Below are 18846 nucleotides of genomic sequence, written 5' to 3'. Positions count from 1 at the left end.
GTCAGTGGAATAGAACACTGGAGAGTAAAAAAGATCTCTCTTCAAAATATCAGCCTTCTACTTGTATTAATACTGCTTGATTCAGTCATTACTATTTATTTTAAAATACTTCAGGGCATAGAGCAACTCTAAAGCACTTCAGAAAAATAGCATATCCATTCAAATAATAAAGGTTTGAGGTGGTAATAAGTATATGTACTATACATTTTTAAAGTTGTATTTCTACCTAATTCAAATCATTATCTTCATTAGAAAGCAAGAAAAAAACATCATGCCTTAGTCTAACTGCTCAACTTTCACAATTCTTTATATAACTGAATCTCCTGCACTGCAATTATTATTTTAAAAACTTATAAATAGACAATTTAATGATATAAATTCAAGTATCACTTTTTAAAAATAATAACCATATATGAAACATACGTTCTCTCGATAAGTACTTTGTGTTACTTGAACACTGGAATTTTCAAATGGCCAAAAAAAATAGCTCTTCATTTTTATTAATAAGCTTTAATGCTGCTGTTTCAAAAATCCTGTATTACTTTCTAAGTGAACTCAGAAGGACAGCCTCTCCTATTTCCTTTGTTTGAATGCTTTCCACATTGATTCTTTCTAAGAGCTTTTTAAAAGAAATTCCAAATAATCTAAATTCTGATTATAAGCTGTACAATAACTTTAGATGTATTTATCTGCCTGGGTCCACCCTTCTGAGATATATGAATATTTCTTAGAACAATGACACAATGTACCCTCGTTTACACAACGCATCTTAATCATTTGTACTGCTTCCCAAGAAAGCCATATTCTTGGGAGATAATTCACATGGTTCCTTGTTTGAGTTTTTTACTATTTTGTGGTTAGATCCTATGACACAAACACATAAAACAAAATTTTTGCAAACTAAACAAAACAGTAAGCTGTTATGTGCTGCCATCTAGTTAGACTACTTTATAAAACAAACGTTTAATTGAATTTCCATTAACTTGCTGTATTCAACGCTTTACAATCTTGATTTCAGAAGACCTGCACATTTCAAAAGTGTTTCTCCATAGAGTAATATATTTACTTATTTAGACTTGAAAGAAGCATTTTAAAGTCACCTGTGTGTGCAGGAAATTGTACTGGAGACCCTGTCCCTGAGTTCTTGGCATCCTAAGATTTTACACTAAACTTTTTCTCTACACTTCTCATCAGAACTGCTGAGAAATCCCAGAAAGGACAACAGTAGCTTGGTTTTGTGTCCCAGGATTGTTTTGTCATTACTTTGTGTTGGCACTTGAATAAAAGAGTTAAACATTGCAGCACAGTACATTGCTTACGGTTTTTACTTACGAATTAAGCAAAACCAAGTTATTCAATATTAGTCACAAAGAGGCAATGCAAAGTCCACATAATGTGTAATCCAACAAAAGCATTATAAAATGTTATTATTCTCAAAACAAATGTGAGAGCAAGCAAATGTCTGTGGGTGGCTTGGTGGGGCTGGGAGTCATGAGCACTTCTGGAAAAACAACTGCAAGTGCATTTCTAACAGATGATGGGTCCATTTCTACAGTGCTTTTGACTACAGAAGAGTACATTCTTTGTTTCAGAAGCACACACACACTTAGAAACCCAGCTACTTAACCAAAGAGCTTGTTTATGAAGAGGACAGCAGATGACCCCCCTCAGATCCATTTCTCAGGGTGATAAGAAAGCTGCTAGTTTTGTTCTTTCTTCCCAATAGAATCACTAAGTTAGGTATGAATGATTCAATAAGGGAAAATATTAAATGTTTTGGCATAAAGGACAACTAACCACCTCAACTTTTTAAAAACATGCCAAAAAAAAAAAAAAAGTTAACCCATGTAACCACTGCAATCTAATATAATGAGGACTAATATTTTTTCTGGATGCTAATCAGGACTAGTAGGTTGAGCCAATTTACACTATAGCTTAGAAACTAAGAGCAATGTGTTTACTGAAACATCCTAAAAATTTATTCTACTCCTGACCAAAGATAGTGTTATGTTCCAAATGAACTTCTTAGCCATTCTAGCTTCATATAGTACTAGAGCCGAAAGGGATCCTGGCAAACATCCTGCCTAACACACTCATCAACACATGGGAAAATCCAAGACCAGCATCTGTTAACTGATTTGACAAAATACACAGATAATTAATGGCAGAACTAAGGTCAAATCTAATGTTGAACAAGCACCTCTGAAAAAATACATTTAGATTAATTTGCTATGTTGCTAAATGAATTGACATATAACAAAAGTTTGATTTGTGGCTCAGTCTACTGTTTGAAATGAAAGATTCTTTTTAATGTTTTCAAATTGCTATCTTTCATTGTTACTTTCATTAATTGTAAAATTTCTGTCTTAGTTGAATAAATGCTAACTCTTCTCTGTATGCCAACAGAATGGAAACTTATTACTTTTTTCCCAATATAATAGTAACCCCAACACACAAAGGTACTTAGATATAAACAGGAGGGCCAATTATTCATTGTAAAATCTGGGATACTTTCACACTGATATATAACAGTTCTTTCTCTTGCACACAGGACTCTCTGATACTGTAGGGGCATCTCACCATAGTCTTTATCATTTTATCTATTCCCAAAGCCCCATCATACAAGTCCTCAAAATCACAGCAGTATAAAACTAGTGACTCAAAACTACTTGGAAGTTTGTAATTGCCTATTTATTTGTATGACCAGGATTAATGTCTGCAGATCGCACCAGATGTTAACCTCCTTGAAGAAACGAGATATATCCATTATACTCAGTATTATATCTTCTACTCCTAACAGAGGTACCTGGAAGACTTAAGTTCCTGGTAAATATTGTTGAATGAATATAATGCTGTTCTTGATGTGTGGTGTCCAGATCAGCAATATCAGAATCACCCAGACACATGTTAGCCATATAAATTCTTGGACTCCACTCCAGGCCTACTTAATCAGAAACTCTGGGTTTAGATCTCAGCAACTTATGCTTTAGCATTCCCCAAGATAATTCTGATGTATGCCAAAATTTGAGATTTTCTTCTCTAAAAGTACAGGTTAATTTCTAACCAAGGTTGGCTACACAGACCTGGTGGGAAAGTAGTGAACAAAGATGACAGATTATTGTCTGGATATTGGGAAACAGTGCATTGATCCAGCTTGTAAGCATGATATTTATATTTGGTTATATCCTTTTCTGTAAAATCTAACTAATTTCTCTCACTCTTTGAGACAACTGAGTGAGTTCCTATTTCCCACAACCAAGCAACAAAATTGTCCACGTTGCTTAAGAGAGAGTGATAACCTAGACATCATGCCTGGTAATCAAAACACTGGAGTCTCAGCCAGTAGAGATTATACCCTCTTATGTTGGCATGCTTTAGACATGACCAGGCAAGGGAGTTAGAGTTTAACTTTCTGATAGCCTCTTTTAGCCAATTTAGAAAGAATGGCCTCGATTCTCTTTATTAACGTCCTAAGGGTCTTGTTAAATGAGTTACTTACATCTGAGCTGAGATTCAACTCTCTTACAGGAGTGAATAAGTGAACTCCAATAGGCAGATACTGTCATTGACCTTGAGTTCTTTATAAGTCTCAGAAACACTAATCAGGAAGCCTTTGTGTAGAAACATTCCTGCTCTTTCAACTAGCCAAAGTACTTTCCATTCACAGAGAGTAGTAGCTCCATCAGATCACTTGCTGCCTGTAGTTTTCTCCTGATTGTTCAAAAACTCTAATTTTTACAAGATTCAGCAAATTGCTAAAGTTTTTTTTGTTTTTGTTTTTGTGGAGTTTTTTTGAGTTGGAGTCTCACTCCTTTGCCCAGGCTGGAGTGCAGTGGCAGGCACGCTTACAGCTACCCCAGTATCAACTTGCTGGGCTGCGGTGATCCTTTCGCCTGAGCCTCCAAGTAGCTGGAATTGCAGACTTGCACTACCACGCCTGGCTATTTTTTTATTTTATTGTAGAGACAAGGTCTCACCAAGTTGCCTTGGCTGATCTTGAACCTGCAGGCCCGAGCAATCCACTCTCCTTGGCCTCCCAAAGTGCTGGGATTACAGACTGAGCCACTGAGTTTGGCCTTGCTAAAGTTTTTATTGATTTGTTTCTGTTGTTTTTTTCCACAGCATTGACATTTTCAAAATAATTTGCCATGAGATAAAAGGTTTAGCATTCTTGCAAGAGGGCTGAATAATAAATTAATACATTGGTATATAGAATTAACTTGTCAAATAAAAAATGTTAGAAGAAATCCACAAAGAATACATATCAATTGCTTTCACTTTGTTTAGTAAAGGAGCGGGCCGGGGAGAATACTTAATAAGATTGTACTATTTCTGAGTGGCCTAATCTGGTTTGAAATAATCTCTGTATGTTAAACTTGATTTCCTTCCTTACTCTTCTGGTGAAAACAATCAGAAAAAGAAACTAAGTCATGAAAACAGTCTTTCTCTTTTGGTTCTATGTTTTATCTTATATAGAACTAACAGCCTCTAGGAAAGGTTGACATTTGTTTCGTTAATGATACCTAAAATTTTGTTTTGACTATTTCTTTTCACATATGGGTAGAGGAACATTAAATTTCTAGGTGTCTTAAAATCAATTGATTTTTAGTGGTTTTAGAAATTTTACTTCATGTTTGGTTTAAATTAGCATTGCATAATGTCATAGAGCAAATAAATTCATATGGGCAATAATTTTTTGATAATGGAGGTACTTTGATAATGTAGGAGCCAAAAAACATGTATGGGCAAAAAAAAGTCCTCACTTAAGGAAACAAACACCCACTGAACTGCCATCAAACAGTGTTAGGAAAAGTGGGTTCTGTTTGCGTTGTGAAGTTTTGGGTAACATGTTTGTGCTTGATCTTTACTAAAAGCAAATCTGCTGATCTGGTCTTTTAATTGTATTATTTATTAATTTTGTGATTAAATGTCACTAGGGAGACTCTTATTGATCTGGCTGGGCTGAGGCTAGCCTCACTGAATCTCCTCAACCCCATAGACTTCTGATTTCTTTACTCTATGTTAGTATTTCATCAGTCACTGCTACTATAGTGAGTTGCAAGGTTTCAAATAATATTGGGTTAAAATAATGAAATGCATGAGGAATTGAAAAGATTGACCAGAGAGGGATAATAAACTTTTGAAGGTTAAGGCCAGTGCGGATCATACTCCATTCCTTTTATTTCTACACTCTCTTTCTTTCATGAATGATTCTCCTTCAGGTAATAGATTTTAGGAATATCACTCTGTAACAATGCATTTGACGGCTGGGATCAGTTACTGACAATTTTGTTTTTGTTGTTGTTGTCATTGTTGTTGTTTGAGTTAGAGTCTCACTCTGTCACCCAGACTGTGGAGAATGGCGGCATGCTCACAATCACCACAGCCTCGATCTGCTGGGCTCAAGTGATCCTTCTGCCTCAGCCTTCCAAGTAGCTGGAACTACAGGAGCATGCAACCATGCCCAGTTTATTGTTTGATTTATTGTCAAGACAAGTTGCACATGCTGGTCTCGAACCCCTGAGCTCAGGCAATCTTCTTACCTCTGCCTCCCAAAGTGCTGGGATTACAAGTGAGAGCCACTGCACCTGGCCAGCTGCTGACAATTTGAAGTAGTTGAGGCAAGGCCAGTTGCTGCAGGATATAACAAAAGCTTGAATGTGGAAAAATGTAAGCAGCAGTACCTCAGCTGGCAAAAACAGAAAAATTGCCGAGCAGGAAATCATCTATGGCAGATACGAAGGTGAGATAGGAATGTCCACATGAATAAATGTATTTTCTCACTAAGGTCAGCCTACCAAAAGTAAATTATCTTGCTGGTCTACTTTATGGACTCTGTATAGGATTGAGTAGAAAAAAGAATGGTGGCCGGGTTCGGTGGCTCAGCCTATAATCCCGCGCTTTGGGAGGCCGAGGTGAGTGAATTGCCTGAGGCTGAGGGTTCGAGACCCGCCTAGGCAACTTGATGAACCCTCATCTCTCCAGTAAATCAAAAAATCAGCCGGGCGTGGTAGCACATGGCTGTAATTCCGGCTACTCAAAAGGCTGAGGCAGAAGGATCGCTGGAGCCCAGCTGGTCAAGGCTGCAGTGGCCGGGAGCGGCCACTGCACTCCAGTCTGGGTGACAGAGTGAGACTCCAACTCAGAAAAAAAAAGAAAAGAAAAGAGAATGTTTTGGCTTCCAAATTGCATTATCAAAAAAAAAAAAAAAAAAGAGAGAGAGAAAGAGAAAAATTTTTGAATGACTCCAAAATTGAGCAAAGAGTATGCTGTATAATATGAATGCCCGTGGCATAAGATGAATAATAGAATTTCACTCAGGAAAAAATAAACAGAAAAATAAATCTAGCTTGTTTTTTTTTTCACTTTGGTATTCTAGGTAGTGTATATATTCAATCAAAAGCAGAGCTTTAAATATGAAAAACATTTGATAATTTCATCATAAACATACCATAAATCTTGTGATAATCTGTACACAATGTGGTGGTATATTCACTCACAATCTTAATGGCTGAATGATCCATAAGACATTATAAATTATTTTATGTAAAAAATATAGTTCCCATGTAAGATGAAATATATTATTCACCTTTTAAAGAAAAAAAAAATCTGTAAAGGAAAATATTTATCTTTAGAAATAAACACACTGAACGAATGGCTTTGCATCTTCAAAATTCAATTATTTTTACTAGTTTGCAAAGAAAAAAATCAGACTGATATAGTTCATACTATCAAATATAGGCAAGTGCATTTGACCTTTAGGAACATTCTGTCTGCTTCAGCATTTCTATTTTACAGGTTCAGTTTAAACTGAATATTAAATATTTTACAGGTTCCGTTTAAATTGAATTTGAATGGGAATTTTGTTGACTACATTTTGGATTGCTAAAAATAATGTCCTATACAGTTTTCAAATGTGTGAAGTGAATCGGTACCAACTATTTAAACAACTATATAATAGTACTTTTTAAGGCAGAGCTTAGAATTTATATATGAAAATAGTCATATGCAATTTGCTTTTTTATTTTATTGAAATATAGTATATTAATTTTGTCTCCATGTATCAGTTTTCTCGTGGCTTTACTATAGTCAAAATACTATCTATTTAAGGTTTTTCTCAGACAGATGAGAACTATGTTGCATTTCTTCCATTGATCTGCATAGAACAATAGAACCAAATAACAACATGTTAAATGTCAGTCTGTGAGAACAGGGATCATATATGTCTTGTGAAATTTTGTAATTCTAGTGCCTAGAACATTTCTATTAATAGAACATAACATAGTTGCAGTAAAAAATGTTTTAATCATAAATTTTTCAAATACTGTGAGAAAACACATGGAGGATATTTTTCTTTTAAAAATATTTCAAACTCAACTGTAAAATGTTTCTAGACTTTAGACAACAATGGACATTTATTGTAGCTAAATCAAACAGCTCCTGGATGTTACATATTTTGAACATTTGACTAGGAGAGTCTTTCTGAATTGATGTTACTTTTGTTTTTAACCTTCAAAAATCTAGAGATAGATCTTTCTAAATAAAAATGGGATTCACCAAGAATATAAAGAAATGAGTCTAAAGAAATATTGACAAAATGAAAGTATTCAAAACCTTACCATAAAAGTAGAAAAACATAAGCCACTTCAATGAAAATAAGTGACTTTTATTTGTAAGAGGATAATTACTTTTTAAAATCTATTCCTTTTCAGCTGAATGCAGAGGCTCATGCCTCTAATCTCGGCACTTTGGGAGGCCTTCACAGGAGGATTGCTTAAACCCAGGAGTTTGAGACCAAGTTGAGTAGCATAGTGAAATCCCATCATCACAAAATTTAAAAGAAAATTCAAAAAATTAGCCGGTTATGGTGTCCCAGCTACTTGGGAGGCTGAGGGGGAAGGATGGCTTGAGACCAGGAGTTTAAGGCTGTAGTAAGGCATGTATGGGCCACTGCACTCCATCCTCAGTGACAGAGTGAAACCCTGATCCGGAAAAGAAGAAAAAAATCTATTCATTTCCAAGAGACAAAATTGGCCTATATCTGAATACAAAGTTTAGCTTAATAATAAAAATAAAAACTAACACTTAGCACTTTGCAAAGACTTTCTCAGAAGATTAACTCAATTAATGACACCTATTTGCAAACAAGAATGCTACCATTTGTACATAATAACCCTGCAGCAACACAACATGCACATCAGACAGCTGCTCAGTCCATCAACATTGACTGAGTGCCTACTGTGTACCCAGCCCAGAGTCAGGTGGTAAGTTCTGTGCTACTTATGTCTATAACGGTTCATCAATCATGGTGTTGGCACTATATGCTTAACATTTTTCTACTACTACCCAGATGAATACTGGCCTCTTTATATGATTTATTTAAGTAAGTAAAAGAGTGTGGCCAATTTGGGATTACCTCACATTTATTTAGCAGCCCAGTTTCTTGCAGTCGTGACCAGATGCTCTGTATCCGTCCAGCATGTTCAGGGTGGGTGGTGGAATTGCCACAAATGCACTGGTGTTTCAGCATCAGGGGGTCGTAGGCAATCCCTTCAAGACAATGAGAACACAGCAAAAGATTTGAGTAGCGACATGAGGGAATGATACAAGATGGAAGATAATACAATTACTCCAAAAAAAGTCATTGTTTTTAAAATAAATTTTACAAAGAGAGAAATAATACATGTCAGCAAATTCACAAATGCACATCAGAATTATTTAGTGCCAGCTGTCTGGATATTTATGCACAAACATCAACCTATGGATTAAATAGTTTTCAGACCCCAGCTTAGTATATCTGTAAAGTGATAAAGATGGTAACATTTTAAGAAACTTCAGATTTAAATATATATATTATAATCTGCCCAATATTTTAGATCATTATAAATTGTTTGTAGGCAGAAAATTCAATTCAGTAGAATTTTCCATCTTATCACTGAAGCCACAAGATGAATTGACTCTTTAAATATTTCATGAGCAATTCCAGCCTTACCTTAGATCACAGCTACCTTCTTCAAGGATTTTTTAGCCGCTTGCCTATTCTGTTTAGCAATTCCTTCAAAGTTGCACCAAAAAAAATTTCTTCTTTGCTTATTTGTGTTTTTCTTGTAATTTACGTCATTACATAAACAATATGGATCGTGTGGATGTTATACTATTGTGGAATATTTGGAGTGTTTCTTTTAAAAAAATGAATGTTAATTGTAATAACTTTAGTAGAGATTACATAGATAATGAATGAAATCTGCTTTATTCATGATCAAGATTTAGTATATTTCATGTTTCTGTTAGATCTTATGATGGGAAAGTTTTTACAAAAATGTGACAAAATAAATTATTAGGAGAACAAAATAGGACTTTTTAAAATAACAAGTTAGATGATAATTATAACTTTGGATCATTTGAAAAGATTTTACTTTCAAAATTGCCTGACATGAGAAATTATTTATCAAATCAATTATCTTCCAATAAATGACCATCAAAGTGCATTTGGCGGGAGGGGATAATCCATGATAAGAAATTAAAGAACAGAAAATAAACATAACTATTCAAGAACAGAAAAGTACCAGAAATTTATGTTGTAAAGTCAGTTTAATTAAATACATTATATTCTTCCTTTGGCTTACATTATTGTGTTAAATCAATGTTACTCAAGAGGAGAAAATATGCTTCCCTGAGTATATAAAAATGCAAAAGAATGACATATGCATCCAGAAGCCATGTGGCAAAATTATGTATCAGAAAAAAATATCATTTTACTAGTCCAAGTACCTATTCTTAGACTCAGATAGCCTCAAAAAGCCTTCCCTATGTACCTGATTCTCACATTTTCACTCTCAGCACTGACCTCTCTTTTGAGCAGCATACTTGCACACTTATCTATTTAATTACTCACCAAAATCTCTGCTTGGATGTCTCAGGACTTCCATAAAGTGAGACTGTCATTGATTCTGAATTCATGATCTTAAACCACCCACCGCGTTCCTCAATTTTGCAAAAAACATCAAGATCTGCCATTGCTCATGCCAGAAGCTTTAGTGTCCTCTTGATACTCCCTCTCTAATGAACCAAAACAGTGTCTGCTTTCCCTCCAAAGCAGATCTTGAATCACTCCTTCTTATCTCCACTGCCAAAATCAGGCACTATCTTGCGTACTATTAAATCTAATCTGGAGTCCTGAGATAGCCTTGTAACTGGCTACTTGACTTTTACTATATTCCATTTGCCACACAACAGTAGCCACTTTGGTTTAAATCCTTTAATGACTTCACTGATGAGATTGGAATTCCTCAAGGTCAGTATAGATAGTATGTTCCTCTCCATCTCTCCAACTTCTTTTCATATTCCTCCCTCCTTTACTCTCTATCCTATAGAGACCTTCTTTCTATTCCTCAAAAAGGATTTTGATCCTATCAGGCTTGTGATTTTCATTCATGGTTTCCATCTATGCTAGCAATTCTTCTTTCCTGACCCCATAACTCTAGCCCTCCTCTAGCTATTTCCTTTTCATTCTTTGAGGCTCCATTTAAATGTCAATTTCTCAACCAAGCATATCCTGAGATCTCCAAATTAAGTTTTCTGCTGTATATTCTTTTAGAATCCTCTAGGTCTTCCCAGAGCATTTTTCACAATTACATAATTTTTGTGTAATTTTGTAATTGTACATTTTCTTAACTATTTGGTAAGATCTATGAAAGCACAGACTATAGTTGTATTGCTTAAACTTTCTTGAAATAAAGCATGCCCTCAAAATATTTTTAATGAGTGAATGAGAAACATAAATAAATGAATGCATTAAAAAACTAGGTCAGATATTTTCATGATAAAGCCTTCCTTGATGAATTAAATTGGTGGATTGCCTTAGATTTCTGAAGTTTTTGTAGCCTTACTGTATTAGTATTCTACCTTTTTTATGTGTCTTGTCTTCCTGTAAAACAGGTAATAGTAATTCACCTACAAAAAGTAAGTGTAAAAGAAAAAAATCCTAAAGTCAACAAGGGAAAAATATCAGATTATCAGGAAAAACCAATCAGAATTGCTCCAGACTTACCTGAAGAAACACTACAGGATAAAAGGGATTAGACTTCCATCTTTAATGTTCTCAAAGATAAACTAACAATTGCAAGCAAGAATTTCCTACCCAGCCAAGCTAACCTTCATCAGTGATGGAGAATTAAAATTCTTCCTAGACATCCAATTCCTAAGAGAATATGCTGCTTCTAGACCAGCTTTACAGGAGACACTTAAAAAGATGCTGTGCACAGGAGAAAAAAGAAACAAAAGAAAGTTATACACTTCACAAGATCACAAACAAACACAGAACCAACAGAACACACAATACACACACAAAAATTAAAACACATATATTAACGCGAAAGTTAAAAGAAAACAAAACAGCCTTATAAGAGACTTATGATAGGGACAAGCTACGCTACTGCATTTCAATAGTCACCCTGAATGTGAAAGGGTTAATGCACCACTGAAAAGATATGGAATGGCAAACTGGATAAAGGAGCATGACCCAACAATTTGCTTCCTCCAGAAAACACACCTTATGATGAAGGACACCCACAGACTTAAAGTTAGAGAATGGAGAATAAACTTTCAGGTGAACAGAAAACAAAAAGGACAAACAAAACAATCTTCAAGCAATAAAAATAATTTAAGTTACAGAAAGACACTGCATAATGATAAAAGACTCAATTCATCAACAAGAAAAATCCATCCTAACCATATATGCACTTAACACAGGAACACCAGGTTCCAGTTTAGTTAACTACTAAGTAAACTAAAAAAGGATATTGGCCCTAACACTATCATAACTGGAGACTTAAATACCCCCCTAACAAACCTAGATAGATCTTGAGGAAACAAATGAACAGAGATCTGGAACCTCAACTTGATGTTTAACCAAATGGACTTAATAGACACCTACAGAAAACTCCACCTAACAACCGTGGAATATACATTCTACTCATCACCACATGGAACATACTCAGATGAACCATATGCTGGGTCATAAATCAAGTATAACCAAATTACATAAGATTAAAAGTCTACCATGTATATTCAGAATGCAGTGGAATAAAAAAAAAATTCACCACCAACAAGATCCCCCAAAACACACAAAGACATGAACACTAAACAGCATGATACTTAACAACTCCTGGGTCAACACTGAAATCAAAACAGAAATTAAAAGATTCTTAGAAACAAATGAAAACAAAGACACATCTTCCCAAAACCTCTGAGGTGACACGAAATCAGTACTAAAAAGGGAATTTATATATCTATGCACACAAATCAAGAAAATAGAAAGAGCACGAGTTAAGAGGCTAACAAATCACCTAAGGCAGCTGGAGAGGCAAGACCATCAAAACCCTAATTTCAGCAGAAGAATCCAGATCCCCAAAGTAAAAGTCCAAATGCAAGAAATAGAAGACAAAAATACCATAGGAAAAAAAAAATCAATGAAACAAACAAAAAGTTGCTCTTTGAAAAGATCAACAAGATTGATGACCCCTAGCCAGATTGACCAAGAAAAAGAGAAAAAAAGCCCAAATAAAAACAATTAGAAATGCAAAAGATCAACAGAGATTGCTATGCACACCCATATGAAAACAAACTCAAAAGCCTAAATGAAATGGAGGACTTTCTTTTTTTTTTCGAGTTGGAGTCTCGCTCTGTCACCCAGACTGGAGTGCAGTGGCACTCTCCCGGCCACTGCAGTCTCGACCTGTTGGGCTCTAGCGATCCTTCCGCCTCAGCCTTCCAAATAGCTGGAACTACAGGCATGCGCTACCACGCCCAGCTAATTTTTGATTTATTGTAGAGATGAGGTCTTGTCAAGTTGCCCAGGCGGGTCTCAAACCCGCGGACTCAGGCAATCCATTCACCTCAGCCTCCCAAATTGCTGGGATTGCAGGCTGAGCCACCAAGCCTGGCTGAAATGGAGGACTTTCTAACATCATACAACCTCCCATGGTTGAAACAAGAAATTCAGACCCTAAATAGACCGATAACAACCCAGGAACTTGACTCCATCATAAGAAAACTCCTACAAAAAAAAAAAAAAAAAAGCCCTAGACTAGACGGGCTTTCCAGTGGAATTCTACAAAACACACAAGGAGGAGCTGATACCAATTCTATTCAAAGCATTCTAGGCAATCAAGAAAGGCAAAACTCTTTCTAAATCATTTTATGAAGCAAACAGCACACTGATACCCAAACTGGGTAAAGACCCAACAAAGAAAGAGAACTACAGGTCAGTATCTCTGATAAACATAGATGCAAAAATTCTCAACAAGATTCTGGCAAGTCGGATCCACCAACACATCTCAAAAATTATCTACCATGACCAAGTAGGCTTCATCTCCAGTATGCAGGGCTGGTTCAACATACGTAGGACCATAATCAAAACATCAACAGTTGTAAAAACAAGAACCACATGATTATGTCATTAGATGCAGAAAAAGCTTTCTACAAAATCCAGCATCCCTTCTTGACAAAAACCCTTGCACACCTAGGCATACAGGGAATATACCTCAAAATAGTAAGAGCCATCTATGATAAACCCACAGCAAACATAATACTAAACAGACAGAAATTGGAAGCATTTCCCCTGAAAACCAGCACAAGACAAGAGGCCCACTCTCACCACTTCTGTCTCAGGATACAAATACAATGTGTGAAAGACAGTCGCATTTTTATACCCCAACAACAAACTAGCAGAGAACCAAATAAAAAGCACAATCCCATTCACAATAGACAAAGAAAGATGGAGACCTCTGCACCATTCTAACCAGGGAAGTGAAAGAACTTTGCAACAAAAACTACAAAGTACTCCTCAAAGAAATCAAAGGAGACACAAACAAATGAAAAAATATTTCATGCTCATGGATAGGAAGAATCAACATTAAGATGTCCATCCTACCCAAGACAATCTACAAATTCAATGCAGTACCCATTAAATTACCCTCATCATTCTTCTCAGACCTGGAAATGGCAATACAGAAATTCATATGCAAACAAAAACGACCACAAATAGCTAAAACAGTCTTCAGCAAATGAAACAAAGCAGGAGGTATCACACTCCCAGACTTTAAACTTTATTATAACACTACAATAATCAAAACTATTGATTGGTACAAGAACTGGCCTATAGACCAATGGAACAGGATAGAGATTCTGGAATCAAAACCTCAGTTTCTTAACAAACTCTTCTTCAACAAAGCCTGAACCAACAACCATGGGGGAGAGGAGAACCTATTCAGTGAATGGTACTGGGAAAACTGGCAGACTCCATGCAGAAGAATGAAGCAGGACCTCTACTTGTCACCATACAAAAAAATCAACACTAAATGGATGAAAGACCTAAATGTAAAGTCTCAAGCCATAAGAATCTTAGGAAATGCAGGAGATACCCTTACAGAAATTGGAATGGGCAACCAATTCCTAATCAAAACCCCTAAAGTATATGCCATAAGAGAAAGATAGACAAGTGGAATCTCATCAAACTAAAAAGTTTCTGCAAAGCAAAAAAAACGATCAGGAGAGTGAGAAGACAAACAGAATGAGAAAAAAAAAAATTTGCCAACTGTATAACTGGCAAAGGCCTAACATCCAGGATCTATAAGGAACTCAGACATGCCAAAAGGAAAAACAAAAAAACAAACAACCCTATTAAAAAGTGGGCAAAAAACATGAATAGACAATCCTCCAAAGAAGACAAACAAGCAGCTAACAGATACATGAAAAAATGCTATCCTCACTAATCATTAAATAAATGCAAATCAAAACCACACTGAGATACCACCACCTAACTCCAGTCAGGATGGTCATCATCAATAACTCAAGAAACAAGAGATGCTGGGGAGGATGCAGAGAAAAGGGAATGCTTCTACACTGTTAGTGGGAGTATAAATTAGTATAGCCCCTGCGGAAAACAGTGTAGCAATTTCTAAAAGATCTAAAAATCAACCTTTCATTTAACTCAGCAATACCCCCACTGAAAATATATTCAAAGGAATTCAAGTCGCCCTACAAAAAAAAAAAAAAAGACATTGAACCACCACCAAAAGTGGAAGGAATAAAAAAAAAAAAGAAAAAAGTGGCACATATACATTATGGAATATTGTGTACCATAAAGAAGGACAAAATTACGGGCTTCACGGCAACTTGGATGGATTTAAAGTCTATCATATTCAGTGATCTATCACAGAAACAAAGAACTGAGCATCACGTGTTCTCCCTCATAAGTGGATCCTAGACATTTGTCATTATACTACAAGAAAGGGATTGAAAGTAGTGGGACACTACCAGCAAGGGGTGGAGGGGACATCAGTAAAAGTATCTGATCTCAAAACAGGCAATGTGAGGAACAATGGGAGGCCCAAACTTCAACTGTGATGATTACTTATGTACCTGAATTCTACCCCACACCTTTAAAATAAAAATAAATACTTAAAAATAAATAAATAAATGGCAATATCCCAAACAAGCATTCCCTGAGAGCTCTAAATTAGGTTTCCTACTATATACACTCTTAGAATCCTCTCAATCTTTTTCAGAGCATATATCTCAATTACATAATTATTGTGTAATTTTGTTAACTGTACATTTTCGTAACTAGATGGTAAGATCTGTGAAAGCACAGACTATAGTTGTATTGTTTAAACATGTTTGAAATAAAGCATGTCCTCAAAAGTATTTTTTAGGAATGAACGAGAAACATAAATAAATGAATACATTAAAAAAACTAGGTCAGATATTTTCCTGACAAAGTCTTCCTTAATGAATCTAATTGGTGGATCTTCTTAGATTTCTGAAGTTTTTGTAGCCTTAATTTATTAGTATTCTACTTTTTCTTTTACGTGTCTTGTCTTCCTACTCTAAGTGCCTATATACAGTTATTTAATTTTTACTCAGCTCTATATTTCTACATATTTTTCCCAAAATATTCTTTTTTCATTTTGTGTAAGTCCAGTAAAAATAAATATTGCAAATAAATTCAAAAGAGATACATGAAGGAAGTCAGAAAGGAAAGCAGACAAATAGGGGAAAATAATAACATTCAAATTCGAAGTGCATAAGAAGTCTTCACAATTCAGATATATACAGTATTTATGAGTTGTCATACATAATAGGAACTGTTTCACTATTTTCAGCTACAATATCATACTACATAAAATAAAAGTTCGTATGTGAATAATAATTTGGAAACAAAATTATAGTATCTGTCCCTTTTTGAAATTATATTCTTCAAAAGCAAAGACTATAATCATTGCATTGCTTAACTTTTCCACTGTTTCATCTCTTGGACATATCTAAGCTCACCTTCATAACAAATTTCCCTCCCCTTTAACATTTTGCTCATACACTGCCAAGAAAAAAAATGTGTAACAGGCTGCAGTAGTTGGAAATTACTGCCAGGTATCTGGAGATTATAGTACAAGGCCCAGGAGCTCTTGGAAAGACATTTGAATTTAAGGGGAAATAAATAAAATCTGGAACCCCAAACCTCCACTCGTAATGATGTATCACTGAGGTGTTAACAGGTAGACTGCAAGGTAAAAGTTTAACCTCATCCTTCATCTTCATTTTCACTCTCTCTTTTTCTTTCTTTTGTTTCTCAGAAGCAAGGACTTACAGGGTGAGAAATAAGCCTGCTCTTCTCTTTGCTATTCTTATGGAATTCTACTTTCATTTGACCCTTTCTGCTGCACTGGTTATGGCTTGCTACATAACATAATAGCATAAGCCAATAGATTAATCAGTCTCTCTTTGGTCAATGGGACAAGAGTTAAAATTAGGATTTGTGAAAATACACAAAGAAATCTTTAAATCTTTACCTTAAAGTTAAACCCTAGTCATTTGTTTTCTACAAATGTGTGTGTGTGTGTGTGTGTGTGTGTGTGTGTGTGTGTGTGTACACACACAAAATACCCTCTTGGGATAAACTTGGACTGTGTGCTTTCTCTTTTAGTTTTATTAAATGAGATCATGTATTTGAAGTATCTAGAGTATTGTCTTTCCCTCTTCGTAATTATAACCTGTAGTGAAGTTATTTGGCAGTCATATAATCTATTTCTAGCTTTAGGCTTACACTTAATCTAGTAAGACCTGTTAGGTGGAGTCTAGCTGGTCTATAAGAAAATTTGAGTTTAAAATATTAAGACCTAAAACTATTCATCCTGATTCCAAGTTCCTCATATTCAACTTCATATTGCATATAGGTAACTGCCTAAGGTTTCACATATGCTCAGATATTTGCTAAACCACACATATTATACTCCTTCTATGGCCAGGGGACTGGACAAAAGACCAACACAATACAAATATATATGGCATGCTACCCATCTCTCCAAAAAATGAAGATTATTGAATTCTCACTATGTTCCAAATTCTAGCAGCTTTATTTTATTACACTTAACTTATAATCTAGTAGTAAAATGAGACATGAGATATGAACAAATATGACTTTTAAAAAATCTCTGGTAAAGAAAAAATCTGTTATGCCAGGAAGTCACAGAAGATCTCATAAAAGCAATAATGCTTCTTAAAAAGACAGAATGACCTGCAAATAATAGACTTATCAAAATGGATAGAAGTGACTATTTTGAAACTGGGATAATTTCTAACGACCTCTAAATCATACACAGAGTGGCTGTTGTGACTCTTTCTGTACACAACTCTATCCTATCTATAAGTCTTATCTTGCCTTATTTTTTCTACTTCCGCCATACTCTTTGTGTTCTACTACCTGTAATGTTTGCTATAACCTCTTTTAACAGAAACATGTAAATCAAAGTACCAAACGGTATACTTTTTAATTATCTGTGAAACTGGATATAACCAGCAAACAAATAATGTATTATCTGTGAAACTTGATGCAACCACCTAGCAAATGATATATTATCTAAGCAAGTTTTTTTTAATTGTTCCTCTCATTAGATAATGTTTATTATCTAATGAGAGGTTCCTCTCATTAGATAATGTTTATTATCTAATGAGAGGAACAATTAAAAAAAACTTGCTTAGATAATTGTTCCTCTCATTAGATAATAAACATTTTCTAAGATTTGTTGTTTTGCTTACTGGTTACTGTTTTTTCATCTTATCAGAGTGTCAGACAATTAGAAAAGTAGTGAGTAGAAGAAATTTCCACCATAGGTCTCCAAATAATACTATATGATATTATGTTAGGGCCTAGGAATTAAATGAAATGTTGCTATTAAACTATAGAGCCAGGAAGGAGATTCAACTAGCATGTAAGTTGGCAGAAAGTGAAGCCAAACACAATTCTCTACACATTTGCTGGCAAAATATCTGGAAAGATTTTTCTACATTCAAGAATGAGAGAGGGTGGAAAAAAAAAAAACAGGGCCTTTGAGAATATACTACAGAAACTGTAAAGGAAATATCATTCATACTACTTAGCTCAGTGAACATGATTTACAATAGAAACCAAAATAAGATTTTAGAAAATGGTTTGGCCTCGTCAAACGTCAAAAGACATTGGCCCTATAAAATAGGAGCCAAAAGCTAAAGGGAGAGATAAAACTAAATGAAAAAGACAATGGAATGAGTAAAAATAAAGATGGATATGATAAGCAAGAATTACAAGGAAATTAAAGAGTAGCGAAATTAAAATCTATACTGGAAGCAATAAAGAAAGGAATTTACATTTCAGAAAACCCAATCCGTGCTATTTAATACAAACTTGAAAAGGCCTGGAATACATAAGAAAGAATGAAGAGATGTACACAATGAGAAAAAAATAGAGAGATCAGAGAAAAGATAGCTGAACAAAAAGTTGTGATTGCTCCTGAGGAGAAAATCAGACTA

The 18846-nt window shown here is 35.1% G+C and overlaps 1 protein-coding gene across 2 annotated transcripts in view; it reads right to left on the bottom strand.

Annotated features, from left to right (window-relative positions):
- HDAC9 (histone deacetylase 9) overlaps positions 1–18846 on the bottom strand; it is a 512743-nt gene that overhangs the window by 243309 nt on the left and 250588 nt on the right. For both annotated transcript variants that reach the window (XM_008054886.2, XM_008054887.1), the window contains exon 14: positions 8417–8550. In XM_008054886.2, coding sequence (XP_008053077.1) covers positions 8417–8550 — 134 coding nt within the window. The remainder of the gene's footprint in view (positions 1–8416; positions 8551–18846) is intronic.

Source organism: Carlito syrichta, unplaced genomic scaffold, assembly GCF_000164805.1.
Source record: "Carlito syrichta isolate Samal-C Ts95f unplaced genomic scaffold, Tarsius_syrichta-2.0.1 Scaffold301572, whole genome shotgun sequence".
NCBI classification, from domain to species: domain Eukaryota; kingdom Metazoa; phylum Chordata; class Mammalia; order Primates; family Tarsiidae; genus Carlito; species Carlito syrichta.
This window is presented reverse-complemented; position numbering and strand designations above follow the sequence as displayed.